This window comes from Rhinolophus hipposideros, assembly GCF_964194185.1.
Source record: "Rhinolophus hipposideros genome assembly, chromosome: 2".
Classification (NCBI taxonomy): domain Eukaryota; kingdom Metazoa; phylum Chordata; class Mammalia; order Chiroptera; family Rhinolophidae; genus Rhinolophus; species Rhinolophus hipposideros.
The window spans coordinates 1,980,724-2,006,617 of NC_138048.1; the positions used below are offsets into that span (position 1 = coordinate 1,980,724).

The following is a 25,894-nucleotide window of genomic DNA, read 5'->3' on the forward strand; positions in this document are numbered from 1 at the left end:
TTCCTTATTAGTTCTCCCTTCAGGTTTCCACAGCAGCTATTTCAAAATATCACTTTCCTCCTATCACCTATCCCAACTTCATTGCCACTTCCACCAATAATCTCATTTTCTATATCTCACATTTTCTGGGAAAAAACAAAAAGCACTGATTGCCATAATCACATCTGTAAACTTAGCTGAGTTACGTCCATCCTTTTATCTTCCCCAACTACAAAGAAAAGAACTGTACTCCCTCTGTGTCTCCCATCAGGGGTACGGCTACCATTTGGGATGCTCCTCAGGGTCCTACTGCATCACCTACCACTTCTCTCTTCCTTAACTTCAACATGATCCTTTCCATTTGCTCCTCAGCACTAACATTTAAACACGTTCAAATCACTCTCATTTTACAACTGCATGTCTGTAGCGGTTTTTTGTGGTTTTTTTTGAGGGTAGTGGGTCCCCTGTCAATCACCAATTAAGGTTAGAAAATGACAAATATAATAAATGCCCTGAGTAGAGACCTCAGCAAACATTATGTATTTACCACATTCTAAATTTCTAAAAATTGAAAAGCCCAATAATCTATCAACTAACCATCACTCTTTTGAATCATTATAAACATAATTCTCTAGATGATTTTACCAAGTGTTATGGTGAACTTACCTAAAAAACTGTTGATATTGGGGTACAAGCCAGGTTCTAGCTGCAACCTAATGTTTTTCCTAAAATTATTTGTATGGCAACTTTGAACTGTAGTTGACTTATCTAGTTCTAAAAATCAAATCTCCCAAACATAGCCATCCTTTAATCTAAGTTTGTGATTGTATATAAACTGCCCACTTGAAAAAAAATAAATAAAGGTCAGTATAGGAACATACTTTTAAGGCAGCAAAAACAGAGATATACTTTTAGAAAATTCTTTATTTCCCCCAGGACCTCTGAAGCAACTATCAAGCAGTCCAAGCTATAAAACTGACCTATTGGCTAATCTGCTGTCCTGGTGTTTCATACAGAAGCTTTCAAACAAAAGTGCATCAACTCCATTAATATTGTCATCTACTGACTTTTTTTTTTTTTGAGATTTTTTTTTATTTTTTATTGGGAGAGGGGAACAGGACTTTATTGGGGGACAGTGTGTACTTCCAGGACGTTTTTTTTTCTAAGTCAAGTTGTTGTCCTTTCAATCCTAGTTGTGGAGGATGCAGCTCAGCTCCTAGTCCAGTTGCCCTTGCCAGTTGCAGGGAGCACAGCCCACCATCCCTTGCGGGAGTCAAACCGGCAACCTTGTGGTTGAGAGGACGCACTCCAACCAACTGAGCCATCTGGGAGCTCAGCGGCAGTTCAGCTCAAGGTGCCGTGTTCAATCTTAGTTGCAGGGGATGCTGCCCACCATCCCTTGCGGGACTCCAGGAATTGAACAGGAAACCTTGTGGTTGAGAGCCCACTGGCCCATGTGGGGATCGAACCGGCGGCCTTCGGAGTTAGGAGCACGGACCTCTAATCGCCTGAGCCACCAGGCCGGCCCTAACCTCTTATTTTTAAGAGGTGACAATTTCACTGAGCAGATCCCAGCCACATAAAACTCCTAACTTCCACCACTGAGGGACCATCTGAGAGGTTCCTTTAAGTTCTCAAATATAAAAGCGGAAGAATCATAAGAATTCTCATTGTGAGATATCACCTCACCCCAGTCAGAATGGCTGTCATCAACAAGACAAATAGTAACAAGTGTTGGAGAGGCTTTGGAGAAAAAGGAACCCTCATACACTGTTGGTGGGAATGCAGACTGGTGCAGCCGCTATGGAAGGCAGTGTGGAGGTTCCTCAAGAAATTACGAATAGAATTACCCTATGACCCAGCAATCCCTCTTATGGGTATCTACCCAAAAAATCTGAAAACATTTATCCATAAAGATGTATGTGCTCCAATGTTCACTGCAGCTTTATTTACGGTGGCCAAGACATGGAAACCACCAAAGTGTCCTTCGATAGATGACTGGATAAAGAAGTTGTGGGATATATACACAATGGAACACTATTCTGCCATAAGAAAAGATGAAATAGTACCATTTGTGACAACATGGATGAATCTTGAGATTATAATGCTAAGTGAAATAAGTCAGATAGAAAAAGTAGACATTATGAAATCATATGATTTAACTGATATGTGGTATATAAAACTGAAAACAAGAGAAGAAGATTTAAAAATGAAGAAACAAAAACTCATATAGACATATACAACAATTCAGTGATTACCAGAGGGTAAGGGGGGAGGAGGGTGGTAGATGAGGGTAAAGGGGATTCAATATATGGTGATGGAAAGAGAACTGACTTTGGGTGGTGAACACACAATGTGACATATAGATTATGTATTACAGAACTGTACACCTGAAACCCATGTAACTTTACTAACCAATGTCACCCCAATAAACTTTAATCACACAAAAAAAGAATTCTCATTGCTTTGCTAAAATTACTCTAATAAATCACCACTTAAATATTGCTTCTTATGAAAGAATAACAAGTAGGCAAACAATGCTGGCTTCTTATGAAAAGTTAAACTGAATAGCAAGTAGGCCAAATGTGTGCTTCTACTTCATATGAAGTAGGCAATAGCCACTCTACCCCTCAGGAAAAAAAAAAAAGCAAGGAATGTATTCAACCAGCTGAAACAGAATAATTATTTACTATTGAGTATCAATTAAATGGTGAGCACTCTACTAGGTACATTTTAATGTTATCTTCTTTATTCTTAACAATGATCATTCAAGGGAAGTAAGGCTATCCACATTTTCCAGATGAAAAACTTGAGACTTGGAAATGTTAAGTAACTTGCCCAAGTCTTTAGAGCAAGCAAATGCAGAGCCAACATTCAAATTTAAGTCTATGTGACTCCAAAGGCTATGAACTTTCCACGAGGTCACAGAAACTCTTAATCATCAAAACATAGGTGCTATAAAACATAAATAAATGAAGAAGAGTGGGATCCTCAAAAAAGAAAAACCAAATTTTAATTAGTTTTACTTTATATTAATAAATTATATCTTTAAATAATGCTGTTCATAAGAAATAAAATGATGTTTAAAAGGTTTCTAAATATGAAAAGGTAGATAACAAATAAGTATGCATACTTAAGGGCTTTTATAAAGAATGTTACTACAAGTCTAGGCATGGTACTAAGGCTCAAAGAAGTATATTTATCCAAGGTCACATATCTAATCAGCATGTGACCTAGAGTACCTAAAATTACAGTTTCTCAATAAAAATCCTTCATAATTAGTGTGTTTCAATCAGTTCTAAGTTATCAAAATGGAAAAAATATTACAAAATATGTTTTTAGAAGTAGAGGAAGAATATCTCTTCAGGAGGAGCAATTGGCTAAGGTGGAAAATCTCTTATCTCCAACTGGGGTTACTAAAGGCTTTGAAACTAGCCTTAAACTGTTAAATTTCTATGTTAATTACATTTATCAAAAGCTTAAATTCATACTCAACTTAAAGGAGATTCTTTCAAAGTACTGACAGTTCAATTAAAAAAGTCAATCCTTTTAGCATCAATAAATTTGTCTAAATACTTACAGAATTTAACCAATGAGTAAACTATACTTCTAATTTTGACAAAATTGTAAGCATAAATCACAGGGAAAATACATATTAGAACATACTAAAAATACTTTGAATGCTAAAAAGTTTAATCAAATAAATTTTGTAAAGTTAAAACAATTTTATGAAAATAGTTTTAATAAGTCTACCAACCTGGTATTTAGATGAGGTTCCAATATTTCCCGAACATGCTCAGGGAATCTCCTCCACAACTGGTGACCTGGGCTGCCGGTCTGCATCTCTCTACAGTCATAAATAGAAAGTAATTCCTACAAACACATTATTTCACATTTGTAAATCCACAATGAAGCGGGTAAACCTTTACATTCATCAACATTCTACACATTATAGTCATAAAAATACATAGAAAAATACACAGAATTCTAAATTTTGGGGGTTGTGAACTTGCTTAGGACATTTATTTCAATGCTTAGAATCATTTAGGTGACAAGGTCACAAAGCTGTACTAGTACTTGAACACGCAGTTTGTGATCTGTATATATGTATCGAAATATAAGATTAAGAGCTATTTGGAAGAAAAATTGAAATTTTCTGTATTTGCAGAAGCACAATTCTTAAAAGGTGACCTTTTTTGAATTTTAATGAAAGCAACTACAAATCCAAAATAGCTCAAAAATTCAAGATATCTCCAATTCTAGATATAAAATACTGAGCTTAAAATTTTGAAAATAAGACACAAATGTTAAAAGACCAATTTACTACTAAAGCCCAAGAATTAAATGATTATTTTACTTTTCTGAAAATAAGAAAAATTGGATTTTATAAATGAAGAAAAAAATGTTTGTTTCTAACATTAATCTTCAAAACAAGATAACCTGTTAGGGTGTTACACATTCCATCACTTATCGTTCTTTCCAATTCCACTGAAAATGACCATATGCAATAGATACCTACTTACAAATTCAAGCACTGTCTAGCAAAAGACGTACTTCATACTTGCATTTCGTATTTTTAAATAAAAGTAAGGTAGCATAAAATAAGTTCAAATACAGAAGTATCCCAAACTCATCCTCATTAACTTTGAAGTGTTATTAAAATGTTACTTGAAGCCAGCCTTGCCTGGTGTTTGGCAAAGTTGCTCTCGCTGACAGGAGCCCTCTTCATCAACCTCCAGACAGACTCAGTTGATAAGCAATTCCCTAACTTTTGTTTCGGGACCATTTAAACTCTTAAAAACACTAATACATTCACAAATGTGGACCTTGCTTCTCATATTTCATTGAGAAAACAGAAGCAATCAGAAGAGACCTCTACTGCTTCCATTCTCCTATCTACCCAGCTCAGCAATATCGGTATCAGGGCCACATGCTCTGCTTTCTCACTTGTTACTACAGATGAATTCTTTTTGCCATTAATTAAGGTTACCCCTTCCACTTCTACACTATATTTCACATCTCTTTACAACTTAAAATAGTATTACATCATTTCTCTCCTACATCATCACTTTACTCCTTTCTGCTGAATTGTTCCAAAGCAATATGTTATTTCCCATCTTTATTCCTTATTCCATAGTTACTATTTCTATTCTTCAGCAACACGCCTCAAGAGTTTTTGTAATCTCTCTAACTCCTCTCTTCCCATGTGTTCTTACAAATACTCTAATAGGCTTCCTATACGCCATTGTAACCGCTCTTGTCCAAGTCACCAAGGACCTTTATGTTACCACAGCCAATGGTCAATTCTCAACCCTTAACTTATTATACTTACTACTTGTTCCCTCTTCCCATTGACCTCTCATTGTCCAGGTCTTAACTACTAGAACCTGTTTACCAATATTCACTCTCTTGATTGTCTCATCCAGACTCAGTTTTAAACACCATCTCAAAAACAAAAATCTGCAAATATTTATCTGTAACCTAGACCTATCACCATGAATGCCAGACCTGAATGACTAACAAAACAAAGAAACTTTTAATTGAAAAAAAAAAGAAAAAAACCACAACATGAAGGAAGGCAATGAAAGCGAAACTGGAAAAATATTTATTACATGCATGATAGACAGAGTTAATTTCCATTATACCTAAATAGCATTATACCTTATAATGCTATGTATAACACTATATATAATACCATTATACCTTAAATAGCAATAAAAAACGGACCATTACCAAAATAAAAATGGGAAAAGATCTAGAGAAAATTCACACAAAAAAGCAATAAACATGTAAAAGATGTTACACCTCTCATAATTAAATGCAAATTAAAATAAAATACCATTTTTATCTGTAACATTGGCAAAGATTTAAATTTTTTATTAAAGAAAGATTTGCTAAGGGCATATAAACTGGTGGAACTAGTTTGTATTAAATGTATACTCTGGGATGTCACCAATGGCGATGTGAGGTGAGCCTCTTGAAATCTACCCTAGAATTTACAACAAATTAAACAGCTATAACTCTACAAGGACTCCCTGCGCAGGAGACGAGCAAGACAAAGAGGATCACTACTGAAATGACCTAAAGGAGGACAAATTCCGCAAGCAGGGGAGGAGGGAAGGGAGAAGTGCAGAGACAGGGCAGCGCAGGCACAGGACACAAACCTAGCTCAGTGCCCCGAGCTCGCTGCATCCCAGAACTACTGCAGCTGTGGGAGAGGGAAGGACTCGGACTGCTAGGGCTCCGTCTATGTCCCACAGGACTGAGGGGACAGCATATAACCCGGCTAAACCCAACACTCGGCTAAACCCAACACTCTCGGAGCAAAGATTGAGGGAAGAGGCTGAAAACAGTAGTTTAAGCCCTCACCGCGGAGCAGAAAAGGGAAGCCTTAGGCACTGAGACTAGCCGCCCCCTCCCTACCCTCCCAGAGCTCGCCACGCCCCCACATGCCTGGTGCTAGAAGAGGAACAGTAGCAGTGTCAGATCAAAAGAACAGAATATTTGCTGTTCTGAGAACTGTGGACCACAGACACAGATTCGCAACCCAACTAGTTCTGGGAAAGGGGAGGGAACTGTGGAAGTGGGACTGGCTGTGGTGGTGGTCCCCGCCACTGGTCTGGGCCACCACTCACAACTCACCCCGCCCCTGTCGCCACTTATTTGGGCAGATCCCTGCAACACTAAACAGAACTGTTGAAACACAAGGGCTCTGAATCTGGTGCAGGAAGCGCTTCAGAACTTCAGAAGCTCTACGCATCCCCACATGGAGGCGGCACTGTAAGACCCAGGCAAACTGTTCACAGAAGAGAAACCCGCCTTCCAGGAAATCCCCCCATTGTGTGAGAAGCCAGAATAGTATACAGAAAACATAACACTGCAGTATGAGAGAGAATACCAGGCTGCAGTCGGAGAGAAAATAAAACTTCTACAAAAACTTACTGGAAAACACCTCTTTCTATCAACCTGTTGCAGAACCCACTCCTGTGGATGTCTAGGAAGAGAAATAATAAATCAGTAATTGCCATGAATAACCAAGGCAACAAGACAGCTCAGAAAGAAAATGAAATGTCTCCAAAATGAACGTAAAGATATGGAAATATGTGACTTAAATGACAGAGAATTCAAGATTGCAGTTCTGAAAAAACTCAACAAGATGCAAGAAAACAAATAAACGCACTTCAATAAATTCAGAAACACAATCAAAGAACAAAATGAACATTTTACCAAAGACACTGAAATTAAAAAGAAACCTAATAGAATTTCTGGAGATTACAAACTCAATGAAAGAAATGAAGAATGATAGCCAGTTTAGTTAGTAGAGCTGACCAGATGGAGCAAAGAATCAGTGACATTCAACATAGAAATCTGGAAATGACACGGATGGAAGAAGAGACGTGAGACTTAAAAGAAATGAAAGGACTCTACAAGAACATTCTGATTCCATCAGAAAGAGCAATATAATAATGGGGAAACCTGAAGAAGAGAGAGAAGAGAACAGAGAGTATATTCAAATAGTCGATAAAAACCTCCCAAACATGTGGAAAGAACTGGATCCTCGAATCCAGAAGCAAATAGAACACCTAATTATCTCAACCCCAACAGGCCTTCGCCAAGGCACATTGTATTGAAGCTGTCTAAAATCAACGACAAAGAAAGAATCCTCAAGGCAGCCAGGAAAAAAAAGACGGTAACTTACAAAGGAAAGCCCACTAGAATATCATCAGATTTTTCAGCAGAAACTCTACAAGCATGGAGGGAGTGGAACCAAATATTCAAACTATTGAAAGAGAGAAATCATGAGCCAAGAACAACATATCCAGCAAAGGTATCCTTTAGATATGAAGGAGGAATAAAGACCTTTCCAGGCATACAGAAGCTGAGGGAATTTTCTAATACATGACCTGCACTAAAGGAAATACTAAAGGAGGCAATTCAACCACCATCAACAGGCAATGTTTGTGGCAATCAAAACATAAAAAGGGCCTGAACCGGAATATGGGAATGGAGAAAGTAAGCATGCTGAAGAAAATAAAATACTCTAAACATCAAACATTCTTTTACATAAACTGTTTTTTAAAGATTTATTTTATTTTATTTTTTATTGGGGAAGGGGAATAAAGCTTTGTTGAGGAAAAGTGTGTACTTCCAGAACTTTTTCCAAGTCAACTTGTCCTTTCAGTCTTAGCTGTGGAGGGCGCAGCTCAACTCCAGGTCCAATTGCCATTGTTAGCTGCAGGGGGTGCAGCCCACAATCCCTTCCGGGAGTTGAACCAGCAACCTTGTGGTTGAGAGGACGTGCTCCAACCAACTGAGCCACAGGGCCCGCCTTCTTCTACATAAACTTAATGGTAACCACTCAATAAAAATCCAGAACTGACATACATAATGTAATAAAAGAAACAGAGGGGAAAATCATAAAGTACCACCACACAAAAATAATAGACAACAGAAAGGCAAAGAAACAATGGAGAAACAGGCTTACCATAAAACTAAAGATAGAATGATAGGAAATCTTCACATATTAATAATCACCCTACATGTAAATGGATTGAACTCACCAATAAAAAGATACAGAGTAGCAGATTGGATAAAAAAACTAAACCCAACCATATGCTGTGCCCAAGAGACACATCACAGCTACAAGGACAAGCACAGACTCAAAGTGAATGAGTGGACATTGACATTCCAAGCGAATGGTATCCAGAGAAAATCAGGTGTACCTATACTGATATCAGATGAAACAGACTTAAGGAGAAAAAAAATGTGACAAAGATGGACATTTCATAATGGTAAAGGGGACTATACAATAAGAAAATAATAGCACTCATCAATATTTATGCCCCCAATCAGGGAGCACCAGAAAACACCAAGCAATTACTAACAGAACTAAAGGGAGAAATTGACCAAAACGCAATTATAGTAGGGGACCTCAATACAGCATTGACAGCTATGGACAGATCATCCAAATAGAAAATAAATAATGAAAGAGCAGCCCTAAATGACACATTAGATGAAATGGACATAACTGACATTTACAGAGCACCTCATCCTAAAACATCAGACTATACATTTTTTTCTGGTGGACATGGAACATTCTCAAGGAGAGACAATGTATTGGGAAATAAAACTAGCCTCAGCAAATTTAAGAAGATTGAAATCATACTAAGCATATTCTCTTATCACAAGGCTTTGAAATTGGATATCAACTGAAAAAAGAAAGCAGGAAAAACCACAAATACGTTGAGATTAAACAACATAATTTGAAAGAACGACTCGGTCACAGAAAAAATAAAAGGAGAGATCAAAAAATACATAGAAAGAAATGACAATGAAAATACATCCTACCGAAATTTTGGGGATGCAGCGAAAGCAGTTTAAAGAGGGAAGGTTAAATCATGACAAGCCTATCTCAAGAAAGCAGAAAAATCCCCGATAAATAACCTCACACTATACCTTAAAGAACAAGAAAAATAAGAAATAAAACCCAAAGTGAGCAGAAAGAAGGAAATAATAAAAATGAGAGAAGCACTAAATGAAATAGAAAACAAAAAGACAATAGAAAACATTAATACTAGAGAGAGCTGGTTCTTTGAAAAGTTTAATGAAATCGGCAACCGTGACTGGATTCACTAAGATAAGAAGAGAAAAGACACAAATAAACAAAATCAGAAATGAAAGAGGGGAAGTTATCACAGACACCACAGAAATACAAAGGATCATTCAAGAATACTATGAAGGACTACATGCCACCGAATTCAATAACCTAGAAGAAATGAACAAGTTCTTAGAAACAAATAGCCTTCCTAGACTGAATCATGAAGAACTGGAAAATCTAAATAGACCCATCACCAGTAAAGAAATTGAATCAGTCATCCAAAACCTTCCCAAAACCAAAGTCCGGGACCAGATGGCTTCACTGGTGAATTCTACCAAACCTTCAAGGAGGATCTAATACCAATCCTGCTCAAACTCTTCCAAAAAATTGAAGAAGGGACAATATTCTCTAACTCATTTTATGAGGCCAACATTACCCTTATACCAAAACCTGGTAAGGACAACACACACACAAAAAAACTACAGACCAATATCTCTAATAATACAGATGCAAAAATCCTAAACAAAATTCTAGCAAATCAAATACAACAATGCATTAAAAAGAGTATTTATCACGACCAAGTGGGGTTCATCCCCGGGGCACAAGGATGGTTCAACATCCGCAAATCCATGAATGCGATACATCACATAAACAAAATAAAGGACAAACATCATAGGATTATATCAATTGATGCAGAAAAAGCATTTGACAAGATACAACACCCATTTATGATTAAAACACTTAACAAAATAGGTATAGAAGGAAAATACCTTAACATAATAAAGGCCACATATGACAAACCCTCAGCTAATCTCATAATTAATGGTGAAAAACTGAAGCCCTTTGCTCTACGTTCAGGAACACGACATGGTTGTCTGTCCCCTATCACTTCTGCTTTTCAACATAGTGTTGGAAGTCCTTGCCAGAGCCATCAGGCAAGAGAAAGAAATAAAAGGCATCCCAATTGGGAATGAAGAAGTTAAACTGTCACTCTTTGCAGATGACATGATGCTATATATAGAAAACTCTAAAAACTCCATCAAAAAGCTATTAGAAACAATCAACAAATACAGTGAAGTTACGGGCTACAAAATCAACTTACAAAAGTCCATGGCATTCCTATTTACTAACAAAGAAATCTCAGAAAAAAAAATTTAAAAACTAATTCCTTTGGCAATTGCAACAAAAAGAATAAAATTCCTAGGAATAAACTTAACCAAGAATGTGAAAAGACCTATATGCTGAAAACCATAAGACATTTTTGAAAGAAACTGAAGAAGACACAAAGAAATGGACTGGAAGAATCAACATAGTTAAAATGGATTGGAAGAATCAACATAGTTAAAATGGTCATATTACCCAAAGCAATAAACAGATTTAATGCAATCCCCATCAAAATTCCAATGGCATTTTTTAAAGAAATAGAACAAAAAATCATCAGATTTGTTTGCAACCACAAAAGACCCCAAATAGCCAAAGTAATCTTAAGGAAAAAGAACAATACTGGAGGTATCACACTGCCTTACTTTAGCTTGTACTACAGGGCTACAATAATCAAAACAGCATGATATTGGCAGAAAAACAGACACATAGACCAAAGGAATAGAATTGAGAACCCAGAAACAAAACCACATAAAGATGGACAGATAATTTTTGACATAGAAGCTAAAAACATGCAATGGAGGAAAGACAGCCTCTTCAATAAATGCTGCTGGGAGAATTGGATAGCCACGTGCAAAAGAATGAAACTGGACTGCTATCTGCCACCATGTACCAAAATTAATTCAAAATGGATCAAAGACTTAAGCATAAGACCTGACACAATAATCTGCATAGAAGAAAACATAGGTACTAAACTTATGGACCTTGGGTTCAAAGAGCATTTTATGAATTTGACTCCAAAGGCAATGGAAGTAAAAGCTAAAATAAACAAATGGGACTATATGAAACTTAAAAGCTTCTGCACAGCAAAAGAAACCATCGACAAAATAAAGAGGCAACCAACTGAATGGGAGAAGATTGTTGCAAAATGTGCCTCCGCCAAGGGGCTAATATCCAAAATATATAAGGAACTCATGAAACTCAACAACAAAAAAACAAACAACCCAATTGAAAAATGGGCAGAGGACCTGCAGAGACATTTCTCCAAAGAGGACATACAAATGGCAAACAGACATATGAAAAAATGCTCAACATCACTAATCATCAGAGAAATGCAAATGAAAACCACAATGAGATATCACCTCACCCCAGTCAGAATGGCTATCATCAACAAGACAAATAGTAACAAGTGTTGGAGAGGCTGTGGAAAAAAAGGAACCCTCATATACTGTTGGTGGGAATGCAGACTGGTGCAGCCATTATGGAAGGCAGTGTGGAGGTTCCTCAAAAAATTACGAACATAAATACCATATGACCCAGCAATCCCTCTCCTGGGTATCTACCCAAAAAAATCTGGAACCATTTATACATAAAGACACGTGTGCTCCAATGTTCATTGCAGCTTTGTTTACGGAGGCCAAGACATGGAAACAACCAAAATGTCTTTCGACAGATGAATGGATAAAGAAGTTGTGGTATATATATACACAATGAAACACTATTCGGCCTTAAGAAAAGATGAAATAGGACCAGTTGTGACAACATGGATGGATCTTGAGATTATAATGCTTAGCAAAATAAGCCAGACAGAAAAAGTAGAGAATCATATGATTTCACTGATATGTGGTATATAAACCGAAAACAACAAAAGAACAAGACACACAAATGAGAAACAAAAACTCATAGATACAGACAATAGTTTAGTGGTTACCAGAGGGTAAGAGGGGTGTGGGGTGGTAGATGAGGGTAAAGGGGATCAAATATATGGTGAGAGAAGTAGAACTGACTCTGGGTGGTGAACACACAATGTGATTTATAGATGATGTAATACAGAATTATACACTTGAAATCTATGTAAGTTTGCTAACAATCGTCACTCCAATAAACTTTAATTAAAAAAAAAGAAGTATGCTCTGTATGTGCTCTGAGACATATTTTAATTTCTGAGTATTTATATTATTGATATTTACTCAAGTGCTCATAGATATATGTTCTCTAAATCATTTTTAATAAAAGCAAAAAAAATTAAACACAACCTAAAAGTGTTAAATAAATTTCTTAAAATAAAAGGTATATTTATATTGAAGTTATTTAAAAAAATGAATTGTACTGACATGGAAAATTCCCCGAGATAGACTATGAAACACAAAAGAAAATCAAGCTACAGAACATCATAAGTAATATAATCTCCTTGTTTGGTGGAGAAAACATACATATTTAAATATACATAAATAATTTTCCTGTACCTGTAAGAATTCTGAAATTTTTATCATGAACTTGTATTACACTGATAATGCAAGTGGGAGTTAAAACACTAAGAGTTTCCAAAATATAGAATTTACAGCTTTCTTACTAGAACCCGGTAACATAAAGCCAGTAATGACTGTGACCTCTTACCTGAATGGCATAAGCAGCTGAGTCTTGAGCTCGGCTATTATCTGCATATGCAAGGTAAGCTCTTGTTAGTTCCATCAATAATCCATAGGCAAAGCTTGAATCTTCTACTCCAGTCTCGATAAAAACAAGAAAAAAATTCAAGGATACTATGTATACATTTTTCTAAACCAAACTCTGCCTTCCATTGTGAATTTAACTTAATTGCCTAAGTGAAGTTAACTTAGAATAGTAAAGGACAGTAAGGTTCAAATTAAGTTGGGTACCAAGGCTAAAATATAATCTGTAGCTAAGAAGCCAAATCCAAGGTTTTTAAGGCTATTTATAAAGTATATTAGAATCATTCAACTTTTGTATAGCTCCAATAATTTTCATTTTCTAAATAGCATTCTGTGGAACACTGGTCACTTGAGAAGCTCTGAGAAATAATTTTAACATAACCTTCTCTTGGAGATTCATAATGTGCACCAGTACAGAGTATGCAAAAAAAAATGTATACACATTTTAAGAAAGGAAAAAACTGTATTAATTGTAATACTCAATGTTTACCGGTAACAAAAGATGAATAAGTCACATTTGACTTCTGCAGTTACAAGAGGTGCTCAAAGTGATTACTATCAGCATCCAGACACTTCTGATTACTACTTGAGCATGAATACAATAACATCCCTTAAAATGTGTATACATTTTTTTGTATACACCTCCGGTATATTAAAGGTTCTGTTTAATTTTGTTTTACAGGATTTCCAAACTCATTTGATCACAGAAACTTTATACACACACTATTAAAACACCTTGGGAAATTAATTTCCCATGAAAACACTTAGCAATAGTGTTTAAATAGTAATATTAAACAATTAAGTTTTAAATATTTGTCAAAATTAGGTTAGGAAGCTTATTTAAAAGAACACAGCAAACTAGACTGGGCTCAAACTTCACTGTTTTTGGCTAAAGATATCTACAACAGGATTAAAAAATAAACTCAGAAATTACCTATATTGTCTATTGTCTAGTTTAGATCAAGTTCCACTAAGGATAAGCTGAATAGCTCTTTATAAATGGAACAGAAACCCCAACAGGGCAGAGAACTCTCCTCGTCATTCCAAATTGCCATTACTTACCACAAATGTAAAATCTTTTCCTTGGGTTTCAGTTGTTGAGAAATCTAGTCGACCTGGATCTATTGCCCCCAGCTCCCCTAAGCATTCCCCACAGAGCAGCCGAGCTTGAGAATTTGCATCTTGGCAACCTTTCAAAAGCACTGTCACCAACTGTGAGATAATGGGTTCCACTGTTTCACTATCTGTTGCATATTTTATCAGTTTTTCCTAAAATAAAAAGAGAAAAAGTTTATACATAAGAAAGCTCAGAAATGTTAAGAAATATCTGACATAAATAATGACAAAATTAAATTCCCATATCTGCAGTCTGTTCACCTAGTTTTTGATGAGTTCACAATATGTTCCATAGTCTTAGAATCCTTAAGTGTGTCTGAAAGTTTTAATCATTAATTCTTTAAACAATCAGCTACAGGTACTGAGTATTATTACTTCAGCATACAAAAATAAGTAAGACATAGTTCTTGCCCCAACAGGTTCACATTCTAATGGGAAAATAGACATGTAAACAAATAATTATAATATGTACAATAACAAAAACATTTACAAGGTAAAGAAGCAATGAAGATGAAAAAGAACTCAGGATAGTCAACAGATATTTTAGTAAATATATCAAAGAGGAACAGCTATTATTTAAAACAAGACTGAAAAGTATATGAAAAACTACTAGAGAAGGAGAAAAAGATATGGAGAAAGGGAAATGAGTTAAAAATAAAAGAGGTAAGAAGAAAGAGGTAGCCTTAATGAAAAATACAATGGTTCAAATCTTTTTTTATCTGTCTCCTGAGGATGCTGTAATGAAAAACTGTTAAGAAAGAGACTACTGGGTCTGGACCGGTGGCTCAGGCGGTTAGAGCTCCATGCTCCTAACTCCGAAGGCTGCCGGTTGAATTCCCACATGAGCCAGTGGGCTCTCAACTACAAGGTTACCTGTTCAATTCCTCGAGTCCCGCAAGGGATGGTGGGCTGCGCCCCCTGCAACTAGGCAACTGGACCTGGAGCTGAGCTGCGCCCTCCACAACTAAGACTGAAAGGACGACAACTTGAAGCTGAACAGCACCCTGCACAACTAAGATTGAAAGGACAACAACTTGACTTGGAGAAAAGTCCTGGAAATACACATGTTCCCCAATAAAGTCCTGTTCCCCTTCCCCAATACAATCTTTAAAAAAGAGAGAGAGAGACTACTCTCAAATCAGTTAAGATTCAGATGTTACTTGTGTGACCACTTTAGAACTACTTCATTTACATAATTTCCTTCCTAGTAAAAGTAAAGCATGTAGGAGCACAGGTGATGTTGAGCTAGCACCTCAGAATACATCCACTCTACATCTATACTTAAAGCAAATCCTTCTGAGAGACAACTGAGCCAACTGGTCAGCCTCTGCACAGCAAGCAAGACAACGGCCACATAGAGAAGGCGGGGGAACCAGGAGAGCTCTCCGGGAGCAGAGGCAACAACCCAGGATGAAAGGAATGAGTAAGCACCATTGTTTACACTTGGCCCGCCCCTGGACGGAGCAGGAGCCCCATCCAGGTTCTCTGGTCCACCTGTAGGGCGTGAAGCCTGCCCCACCTGCCCCTACTGGAGCCAGACCCAGCAGAAAGAGGAGAGCGTGCACACAGGGCCCCTCCACCCGGAGAGTGATCCCATAGGTGCAGCAGGGTGCTGCTTCCCGCTCCCACTGGGCTGCGCACACATGGGGCTCCGCCACCTGAAGAGAGTGCGGAGCCAACAAAACACTGCAGTATCTGCCTGCAGGGCTATCCTGTCCAGAGAAGTGCAGACAGTGGGGTGCTACTGTGTGCTCATGTGGGACTCTCTTAGAAAGAGTGGGGAGCTAACAAAACACTGCGGTACCCACACACAGGGCTGGCGGGTCCAGAGGAAGTGCGGAGATAGTGGGGCACTGCTGCATGCGCAGGTGGGGCTGCCCAGCCCAAGGCCAATGCGGAGTCAGAAAAACTGCAGCACCCACATGCCAGGCTGCCCTGTACGGAGTGAGTGGGGTGCTGCTGTGCCCCACCTGGAGAGTTGAGAATTACCCAAGTACAGCTGTGCATGCACAAGAGGCTGCCCACCCTCACAAAGGGTGGAGACGGACAGACACACAGAGAAGCTCCGCTCAGAGCCTACCCAGACTGCAGACAAAGCAGGACACACCGGAAGGGCTGCCGGGGAGTGGTGAGGTGTTCCATTGGGCACCGGAGCAGGAGGGAGGGCGGGGCGATTCCACTGAGAGAGGAGCAGAAACAGCAGAGCACAGAGGTGCATGTGCACGCAAAGCTGCCCTAACCAGAGAAAGAGCCCAGCGAATAGAACGTTGAGACCAGGCAGGAGGAGGACCCCGCCCCCAACCTGCTCTGACAGGATAATTTCCACAGCAGGGCACTAGCGTGTGGGGAGGGGCAGGCTGAGCGCCCAAGGACCTGTACTGCCTGGAAGCCAAGCATAACTAGCAAAGTGCTGAGGTGCCACACACAGGCCCGCCCCAAACTGAGAAGGAGAGGAGCAGGTGGGGTGCTGAGAATGCAAAGCAACCCTACCCAGCCCCAGCTCTGGCCACAGGGCGTTAAAGCAACAGAGCAAGCCCAAAGCATACAGAGTAGCCTAAACTAGAAGTGCAAGGAAGCACGCACACACTAGGCCACCCTCCATGGAACCCACGCCTTCTGGCCAGGTGACACACCAGGCACAGCTCCCACTACAAGAAGCCTGCCAAAACTATTCAACACACAGCCTACTCAGAAATCACTCTTTCAAGACTGGGGGAGAGAGCTATCCTGTCCTACCAGTAGGAATAAACACAGAAAGTCAAACAACGTGGGGAGACAGAGACTATACCTGAAATGAAATAAGAAAAAACTCCAGAGAAAAACCCTAATGAAACTGAGATAAGTAATTTGCCTGATAAAGAATTCAAAGAAACAGTCATAAGGAAGCTCAACAAACTTTAGAGGAACTCAGAGAACACTTCAACAAAGAGACAGAAGATGGAATAAAGAACCAATAAGAGGGGTGGCCAGTTAGCTCAGTTGGTTAGAACCTGGTGTTGATAACAACAAGGTTGTTGGTTCTATCCCCGTATGGGCCACTGTGAGCTGCGCCCTCCTTGGAAAAATAAAAAAAAAATTTTTTTAAATTTTAGAAAGAGGGCTGCCGGGTGGCTCGGTTGGTTAGAGTGTGAGCTCTTCACAAGGTTGCCAGTTCGACTCCCACATGGGATGGTGGGCTGTGCCCCCTGCAACTAAAGATTGGAAACCAGCAACTGGACTTGGAGCTGAGCGTCACCCTCCACAACTAGATTGAAGGACAACGACTTGACTTGAGTTGATGGGCCCTGGGAAAAACACACTGTTCCCCAACATTCCCCAATAAAAATTAAAACAAAACTCAAGGACTTAACCACCACTAAACCAGCCTAATAAGAAATATTAATGGGTCTTCTTTATGCAGTAAAGGCCATAACCAGAAATAGCAAAGGGGAAAAAAAAGATCATTAATAAAAGCATACATGCAACAATCACAGTAAATCAACTAATTAAAAGGTCAACAGTAAGGTTAAAAGACAGTATTAGCAAAATGATCCATAACTACAATAAATAATCAGGAGATGGGCCAGCCCGGTGGCTCAGGCGGTTGGAACGCTATGCTCCCACAGCCGAAAGCCCCGGTTCAATTCCCACATGGGCCAGCCAGCTGCGCCCTCTACAGGGAAGACTGTGAACAATGGCTCTCCCTGGAGCTGGGCTGCCCTGAGCAGTGAGCAGCCGGAGTTCGGAGTGAGCTGCCATGGGCTGCTATGTGCTGCGGTGGGCCACGGTGTGCTGATGTATGCTGCCGTTAGCAGCCATTGGCCACGCTGGCTGGCAGCCATGAGTCGTTGGCAGCCATTGAGCAGCCTGTAGTTGAGAGCTGCCCTGAGCTGCTGTGAGCGGCCAACCAAAGACTGGTGACCAGCTGCCTCAGCTGGGGGCGTGGGAGGGAGGGAAAGGTAGGGGGACAGGGAGAAAAAAACAGGAGATACACAAAACAAAAAGGTATACAACATGACATAAAACACATAAACAGAGGAGTAAAAATGTAGGGCTTTTAGAGTGCAATTGAACTTAAATGCCTATCAGCTTAAAATAGTACTAAAGATATAGATGGATATATGAACCTCATAGTAACCACAAACCAAAACATATACAAAAAAATGAAGAAATGAATCCAGTCAAAACAGTAAAGGAAACCAAACAACCAAAAGGAAAGAGATCAAGAGAAGGAACAGAGAAGAACAAAAACAACCAAAAACAATTAACAAAATGCCAGTGAGCACATACCTACCAATAATTACTCAAAATGTAAATGCATTAAATGCTCCAATCAAAAGACACACGGTGGCAGAATCGATTAAGAAAAACATAAGCCATCTATAAACCGCTTACAAGAGACCACTTCAGATTGAAAGACACACCCAGACTGAAAATGATTAGATAAAGATATTACATGCAAACAGAAATGAAAAGAAAGCTGAGATAGCATACTCACATCAGACAAAACAGTCTTCAAAACAAAGAATGTAAAAAGAGACAAAGAAGGAAATTATATAATTTTAAAGGGATCAATCCAAGAAGAGGATATAACTATTGTAAATATCTATGTACCAAACATTAAGAGCTCTCACGTGTATAAAGCAAATATTAATGGACATAAAGGCAGAAATTCACAATAATACTACAATAATTGGGGATTTTAATGCCACTTACTTCAATGAATATTAATGGACATAAAGGCAGAAATTCACAATAATACTACAATAATTGGGGACTTTAATATGCCACTTACTTCAATGAATAGATCACCCACACAGAAATTTAGTAAGGAAATCAATGGCCTGAAATGCTATTATTTGACCAGTTTGACTTGACAAAGAGCATTGCATCCAAAAACTGCAGGCTACACATTTTTCTCAAGCGCACATGAACATTTTCCTGGATAAACCATACAAAAAAAGCCTCAATAAATTCAAGAAGATTAAAATTATATCAAGCGTATTTTCTGACCACAACGACATGAAATTAGAAATCAACTATAGGAAAACAACTAGAAAAAAATACAAATTTGTGGAGATTAAAAAACATGCTTCTAAACAACCAATGGATCATAGAGGAAATGAAACAGGAAATTAAAAACTACCTTCAGACAAATGAAAATTGAAACACCCAAAATTACAAAATTTATGGGATGTAGCAAAAACAATTGTTAAGTGTGAAGTTTATAGCTATATAGGCCTATCTCAAGAAGTAGGAAAAATCTCAAATAAACAATCTAAACTTACACCTAACAAACTAGAAAAAGACAAAGAAACAAACCCCAAAGTAGAAAAAAGGAAATAATAAAGAGAGGAAATAAGTGAAATAGAAAATAGAAAAATAATAGAAAAGATTAGTAAAGCTTCCACCTGAAACTACTACCATATTGTATGGTAAATGAAAATAAATTTTTAAAAGTTAAAAAAGATTAATGAAACTAAGAGCTGGTTCTTTCAAAGGATAAATAAAATTGACAAGCCTCTAACAAGCAGAAAAGAGAACACAAATAAAATCAGAAATGAGAGATTACAACCCATACCATAGGAATACAAAAGATCATTAAAGAATACTATCAACATTTATATGCCAATAAATTCAACAACTAAGAAGAAATGGATAAATTTTTAGAAACATACAACCTTCTAAAACTAAACCAGATAGAAACAGAGAATCTGAACAGACCATTACTAGCAATGAAATCGAAGCAGAAATCAAAGACTCCAACAAACAAAAGCCTAGGACCAGACAGCTTCACAGGTAGTAACTATCCTTCTCTAACTCTTCCAAATAATTAAAAGAATAAGAAACACTTCCAAACTCATTCTATGAGGCTAGCATTACCCTGATATCAAAACCAGACACTCCAAAAAAAGAGAATTACAGGCCAATATCCTTGATGAAAATAGATGCCAAAATTCTCAATGAAATACTAACAAACCAAATTCAACAGTACATTAAAAGGATTACATACCATGATCAAGTGGAATTTATACCAAGAATACAAGCCAAGGATGGTTCAAAATCTGCAAAACAATGTGATTCACATCAACGAAACCAAGGGTAAAAATCGTATTATCTCAACAGATGCAGAAAAAACATTTGAGAAAATTCAACATCAATATATGATAAAAACTCCTAATAAAGTGGGTATAGAAGGAACCTACCTCAACTTGATAGAGGCTATATATGACAAGGCCACAGCTTACATGCTACACAATGGTAAAAAGCTGAAAGCTTTTCCTCTAAGATAAGGAACAATCAAGTATTCAATACAGTACTGGAAGTCCTAGCCACAGAAAACAGACAAGAAAAAGAAATAAAAGGCATCCAAACTGGAAATGAAGTAAAACCATCACTATTCGCAGATGACATTATATATAGAAACTCCTAAAGAATCCACCCCAAAATTAACAGAATTAATGAAAGAATTCAGTAATGTAGCAGGATACAATATTAATATACAAATATCTGTCACATTCCATTACACCAATAACTGGGAGGAAAAATGAAAACAATCACATTTATAACTGCATCAAAAAGAATAAAATACCTAGGAATATACTTAACCAAGAAGGTACTCTGAAAACCTTAAGACATTGAATAAAGAAATTGAAGATGACAGAAATAAATGGAAGGATATACCATGCTCATGGATTGGAAGGATTAATATTGTTAAAATGACCATACTGCCCAAAGCAATTTATAGATTCAATTCAATTCCTATCAAAATACCAATGTCACTCTTCTCAGAACCAGACAAATATTACTAAAATTTATATGGAACACCAAAGGCCCTGAACAACGAAAGCAATCTTGACAAAGAACAACATACTTGGAGGTATCATGCTCCGTGAACTATACTACAAGGTTATAATAATCAAATCAGTATGGTACTCCCACAAAAACAGACACATAGATCAATGGAACAGAAGAGAGAGCCCAGAAATAAACCCTCAGTTATATGGTCAACAAATCTATGATAAAGGAGGTAAAAATATACACTGGGGCAACAACAGTCTCTTCAACAAGTGGTGTTGGGAAAACCGGACAGATATATGCAAGAAATTAAACTGGACCACCATCTTACACTAAATACAAAAATAAACTCAAAATGGTTTTTAAAAACTTAAATGTTAGACCATAAACCATAAAACTCGCAGAAGAAACCAGGAAGTAAACTATTTGACATCAGTCTGAGTAGTATCTTTTTGGATCCATTCCCTCGAGCAAGGGAAACAAAAGCAAAAATAAACAAATGGGACTTCATCAAACGAAAAAGCTTCTGCACAACAAAGAAAACCTTCAACAAAACAAAAAGACAACCTACTGAATGGGAAAATATATCTGCAAATGACATGTGCAATCAGAGATTAATATCCAAAATACTAAGAAACTCCTACAACTCAGTAACAAAAAAATAAACAATCCAATTGAAAACCAGGCAGAGGACATGAAAAGACATTTACCCAAAGAAGACATACAGATGGCCAAAACACATATGAAAAGATGCTCAACATCACTAGTTATCAGAGAATTGCAAATTGAAACCACAATGAAATACCACTTCACACCTGTCAGAATGGCTATCATCGATAAATCAACAAACAACAAATTTGGTGAGGAGTTGGAGAAAAGGGAACTCTTGTACCCTGTTGGGATTGCAAATTGGTGCAGCCACTATGTAAAACAGCGTGGAGGTTCCTCAAAAAACTCAAAATGGATATACAATATGAGCCAACAAGTCCACTTCTGGGTATTTATGCAAAGAAATGAAAACACTAGTTTGAAAAGACATACGCACTCGTATTCATTGCAGGATTAGTTACAATAGCCAAGATATGGAAGCAACTTACTGAGGTGACCACCAATAGATGAAAGGATCAAGGCTGGTGTATATTCAATGGAATATTATGCAGCAATAAAAAAGAATGAAATCTTGCCATTTGCGACAACATGGATGGATTTATAGAGTATTATGTTAAGTGAAATAAGTCAGAGAAAGACAAATACCAAATGGTTTCATGTATATGTGGAATCTAAAAACAAAACAAAACAAAGCAAAAACAGACTTATGAAAACAGAGACCAAAGAAATGGTTACCTGAAAAGAGGAGGTAGGAAGACGGGTTAAAAAAAGGGAAGGGGAATATAGTCAATAATATTGTGATAAGTTTACAGTGACAGATAACTACTAGAATTATTGGGGTGATCACATTGTAAGGTATAAGAATGTCTAACCACCACACTGTACACTGAAACTAATATAAGAAAAAACTGCATGTCAACTATAATTGAAAAATAAAAATATAATAAAAAAGGAAAAATTCTATCGAAAAAAAGAAACTGTGATTCTTTTTTTGTATGTAGTAATTCATTTATGTAGTGTATGTACTACATGTACATACACTACATAAATGTAGTGTAATACATTTCAAAAGAAAAATAAAGACATTTTATCTCATTCAGAATCTTTGATATTCGATCACTTAATAAAATTACAGGTTAATTCAGACGTAAGTATCTAAAAGGATAAACTAATAACCAATAAATAGCAAAACTAATATAAAATATTACATACTTATTCACTTGCTAAAATTATAAAACAGTAAGGAAAAGGACACTTTAATTGGCAAAGATAAATGTAGGTCATAATCAAGGCAATACAAATAATAAAACACTAAATGAAAGGTAAGTTAAAAATATACTATCAGGCTGGACTGGTGGCTCAGGTGGTTGGAGGGCCATGCTCCCAACAACGAGGTCACAGGTTCGATTCCCACATGGGCCAGTGAGCTGCGACCTCTACAGCTAAGATTGTGAACAATAGCTCTCCCTGGAGCTGGGCTGCTATGAGCAGCCGGAGGTTGGCGTGAGCTGTCATCGGCCACTGAGTGCTGCCTCAGGCTACCATGTGCCATCATGAGCAGTCGGCAGCCAGCATGAGTGGCTGGCAGCTGGTGTGAGTGGCAGGCAGCCAGCGAAAGCTGCCGTAAGCTGCTAGGACCGGCCAACTCATGACTGGCAACCAATTGGCTAAGCCGGGGGGAAAGCAAGGCTCATAATACCGGCATGGGCCAGGGAGCTGTGTCCTACACAACTAGGCAGAAACAACGGCTTGAACCCAGGGGGAGAGGGGAGGTGGAAGAAAGGGGGAGGAAAATATATATACACATATACTTACCTCCTGAGTGCTTAAAAATGTTTTCAAAATTTATGCACCCCTATGCTTACTGCAGCACTAGACACAATAGCCAAGACATGGAAACAACCAAAATGCCCATCGGTAGATGACTGGATTAAGAAGCTGTGGTACATTTATACAATGGAGTATTACACAGCCATAAAGAAGAAAGAAATCTTACCATTTGCAACATGGATGGACCTATAGAACATTATGTTAAGTGAAATAAGTCAGACAGAGAAAGACAAATACCATACGATCTCACTTATATGTGGAATCTAAAGAAAAGAATAAGTGAATGAACTAATCAGAAAGTTTCAGAGACAAAGAAGAAAAACTGAGGGTTGCTAGATGGGAGGGGGGTGAGGGGATTAGAAAGCACTGTCAGTAACCACAAGATGGCCACGGGGTTACGAAAGTTAATTTGGGGAATGTAATCAATAACGTTCTAGAGATTTTGTAGGGTATCTGATGGACACTTGTCTCATTAGGGAGACCACCTCAGGGATGATGTAGATGCCTGATCACTGCACTGTACTCCTGAAGCTGAACAATAATGAATGTCAACTACAAATTTTTACATATGTATACATATATATGTGTGTGTATATATATATATATATATATATACACACACACACATATATGTATATGTATATACTTACAAGAAGTGGAGTACAGCATTAGGAATAGAGACAGTGGAAATGTAATGGCTCTGTGCAATGTCAGAGGGATAGTGGATGGGGGAGGGGTGTCCACACAGTGTGAGGGATATAAATGATAAATGTCTAAGTATTACTTTGTTTTGTGCACCTGAAACTAATAAAAAAAGTTTTCATTTTACTTCATTACTGTGTTAGTTAACTGGGTTTTATTTTTCAGCAAACAATGTTGAATTCCAACAGACTTTTTAAAGTGAGTATATGTTCAATGCATCTACTTAAATAGGCTTTTTAAACTGGTTTTTTATGGATCCCATTGTATCACTTTCCAAATGCCAAACAAGTTGTTAAAACAAATCCAATTATTGGAAATGTTATTTTTATCATACCTAAATGTTCATATACACTTGGGTTTATTTCTGGACTTTTTATTCTTTCCCACTTGTTTGTTTATTCACACATTAGTATCACAATGTTATAATTACCGGGGCTATAGAGTATGTTAATGTTTGAAAGGGTTACTAAGCTCTCATAGTTGCTTTTTTTTTCCCAGAGATTTCCTGGCTATTTTCACATTTATTTTTCCATATGAACATTAGTATGAACTTTTCAAAAAGGTTTAAAAAAGAAGCATTTCTTTGGCATTTCTTTGTGATGGATTAAATTTATAAATTAACCTAAGTATATTATCTTTCTCAGTTATTATTGTACGTTAGATTTTTCCAACAAGTCTACCAGGTAATTGCTTGTTATGATTATTGATTTTTATATCCTCCTATCTTAGTTATTTAGTTTGTTGTGTGAGTTTTATTGATAATTGTCTACAGTTTTAATGTATTAATATATCACCTGCAAATAGTTTAAAATGTTTTCCAATTCTTATGCTTATGACTGCTTTTTCCCATCGTCTAAATTTATTGGCCAATACTTCCAAATGAACGTTAAATTGTAGTGGAGTTAATGAGCAAGCTTGCTTTTAGTGGAAACACGTATTTCCCCATTAAGTATGTGTATGTATGTACATATACACGTCCATGTGTATATACGTGTGTATGTACATACATTTATAATATATTAAGGCAGTGTCCATCAATTCCTACTTTCTTGAGTGTTTTTATCTGAAATAGATATTATAGTTTGTCAAAGGTTGTTCCAGCATTTATGGAAATAATAGTATGATATTTATGTTTAGATCTATTAATAAGTGAATTACATTAATTGATTGCCAAATATAAACCATTCATGCAATTCTGGAATAAATCACAACAGTTCGTAGGGTATTAATTTCTTAATGAGACTGAATTGTTTGATGATATTTCACTTAAATATTTTGCTATGATGTCTGTAAGTAATAATGATCTTAATTTTATCGTTTTATACTATCTTCATGGAGTTTAGTGAACACTGTTACATATTGCTCCTTTAAAAAACTGGCAGATTTCCTTCATTTTCTATGCTCCAGAACAATTTACACAACATTGGGACTATCTGGTTTTTGAAGATTTGGTAAAAATCTTTATCAAGCCACTGGGCCTGGTGCTTTTCTCTACTGGCAGTTCTTTTGTAATACTCTCTATTTCTTTACAGAAATTAGTCTTTTAAGTTTTCTGTTTCTACTGGAGTCAATTTTGATTTTCTAGAGAAAACCTCCAGTCTTACATATTTGTTTGCACAAAAGAATACAAAGTAGTTTCTTATTTCAAAAAAAATATTTCTTTTGTTTCAAAGGTTATTTCTGGCTTGTCATTTTCTATTTGCATATTTGTGCTCTCTGCTGTTTGTTC

The 25,894-nt window shown here is 37.3% G+C and overlaps 1 protein-coding gene across 5 annotated transcripts in view; it reads right to left on the reverse strand.

Annotated features, from left to right (window-relative positions):
- The window catches only part of ATR (ATR checkpoint kinase), a 110,755-nt gene that overhangs the window by 44,859 nt on the left and 40,002 nt on the right, over positions 1–25,894 (reverse strand). For all 5 annotated transcript variants that reach the window (XR_013995208.1, XR_013995209.1, XM_081077678.1 and 2 more), the window contains 3 exons: positions 14,194–14,400; positions 13,076–13,189; positions 3,737–3,852 (listed from right to left, as the gene is read on the reverse strand). Coding sequence is in view for 3 of the 5 variants with exons in the window: in XM_081077678.1 (XP_080933804.1) it covers positions 3,737–3,852; positions 13,076–13,189; positions 14,194–14,400 (437 nt within the window). In the remaining 2 variants the exon portion in view is untranslated. The remainder of the gene's footprint in view (positions 1–3,736; positions 3,853–13,075; positions 13,190–14,193; positions 14,401–25,894) is intronic.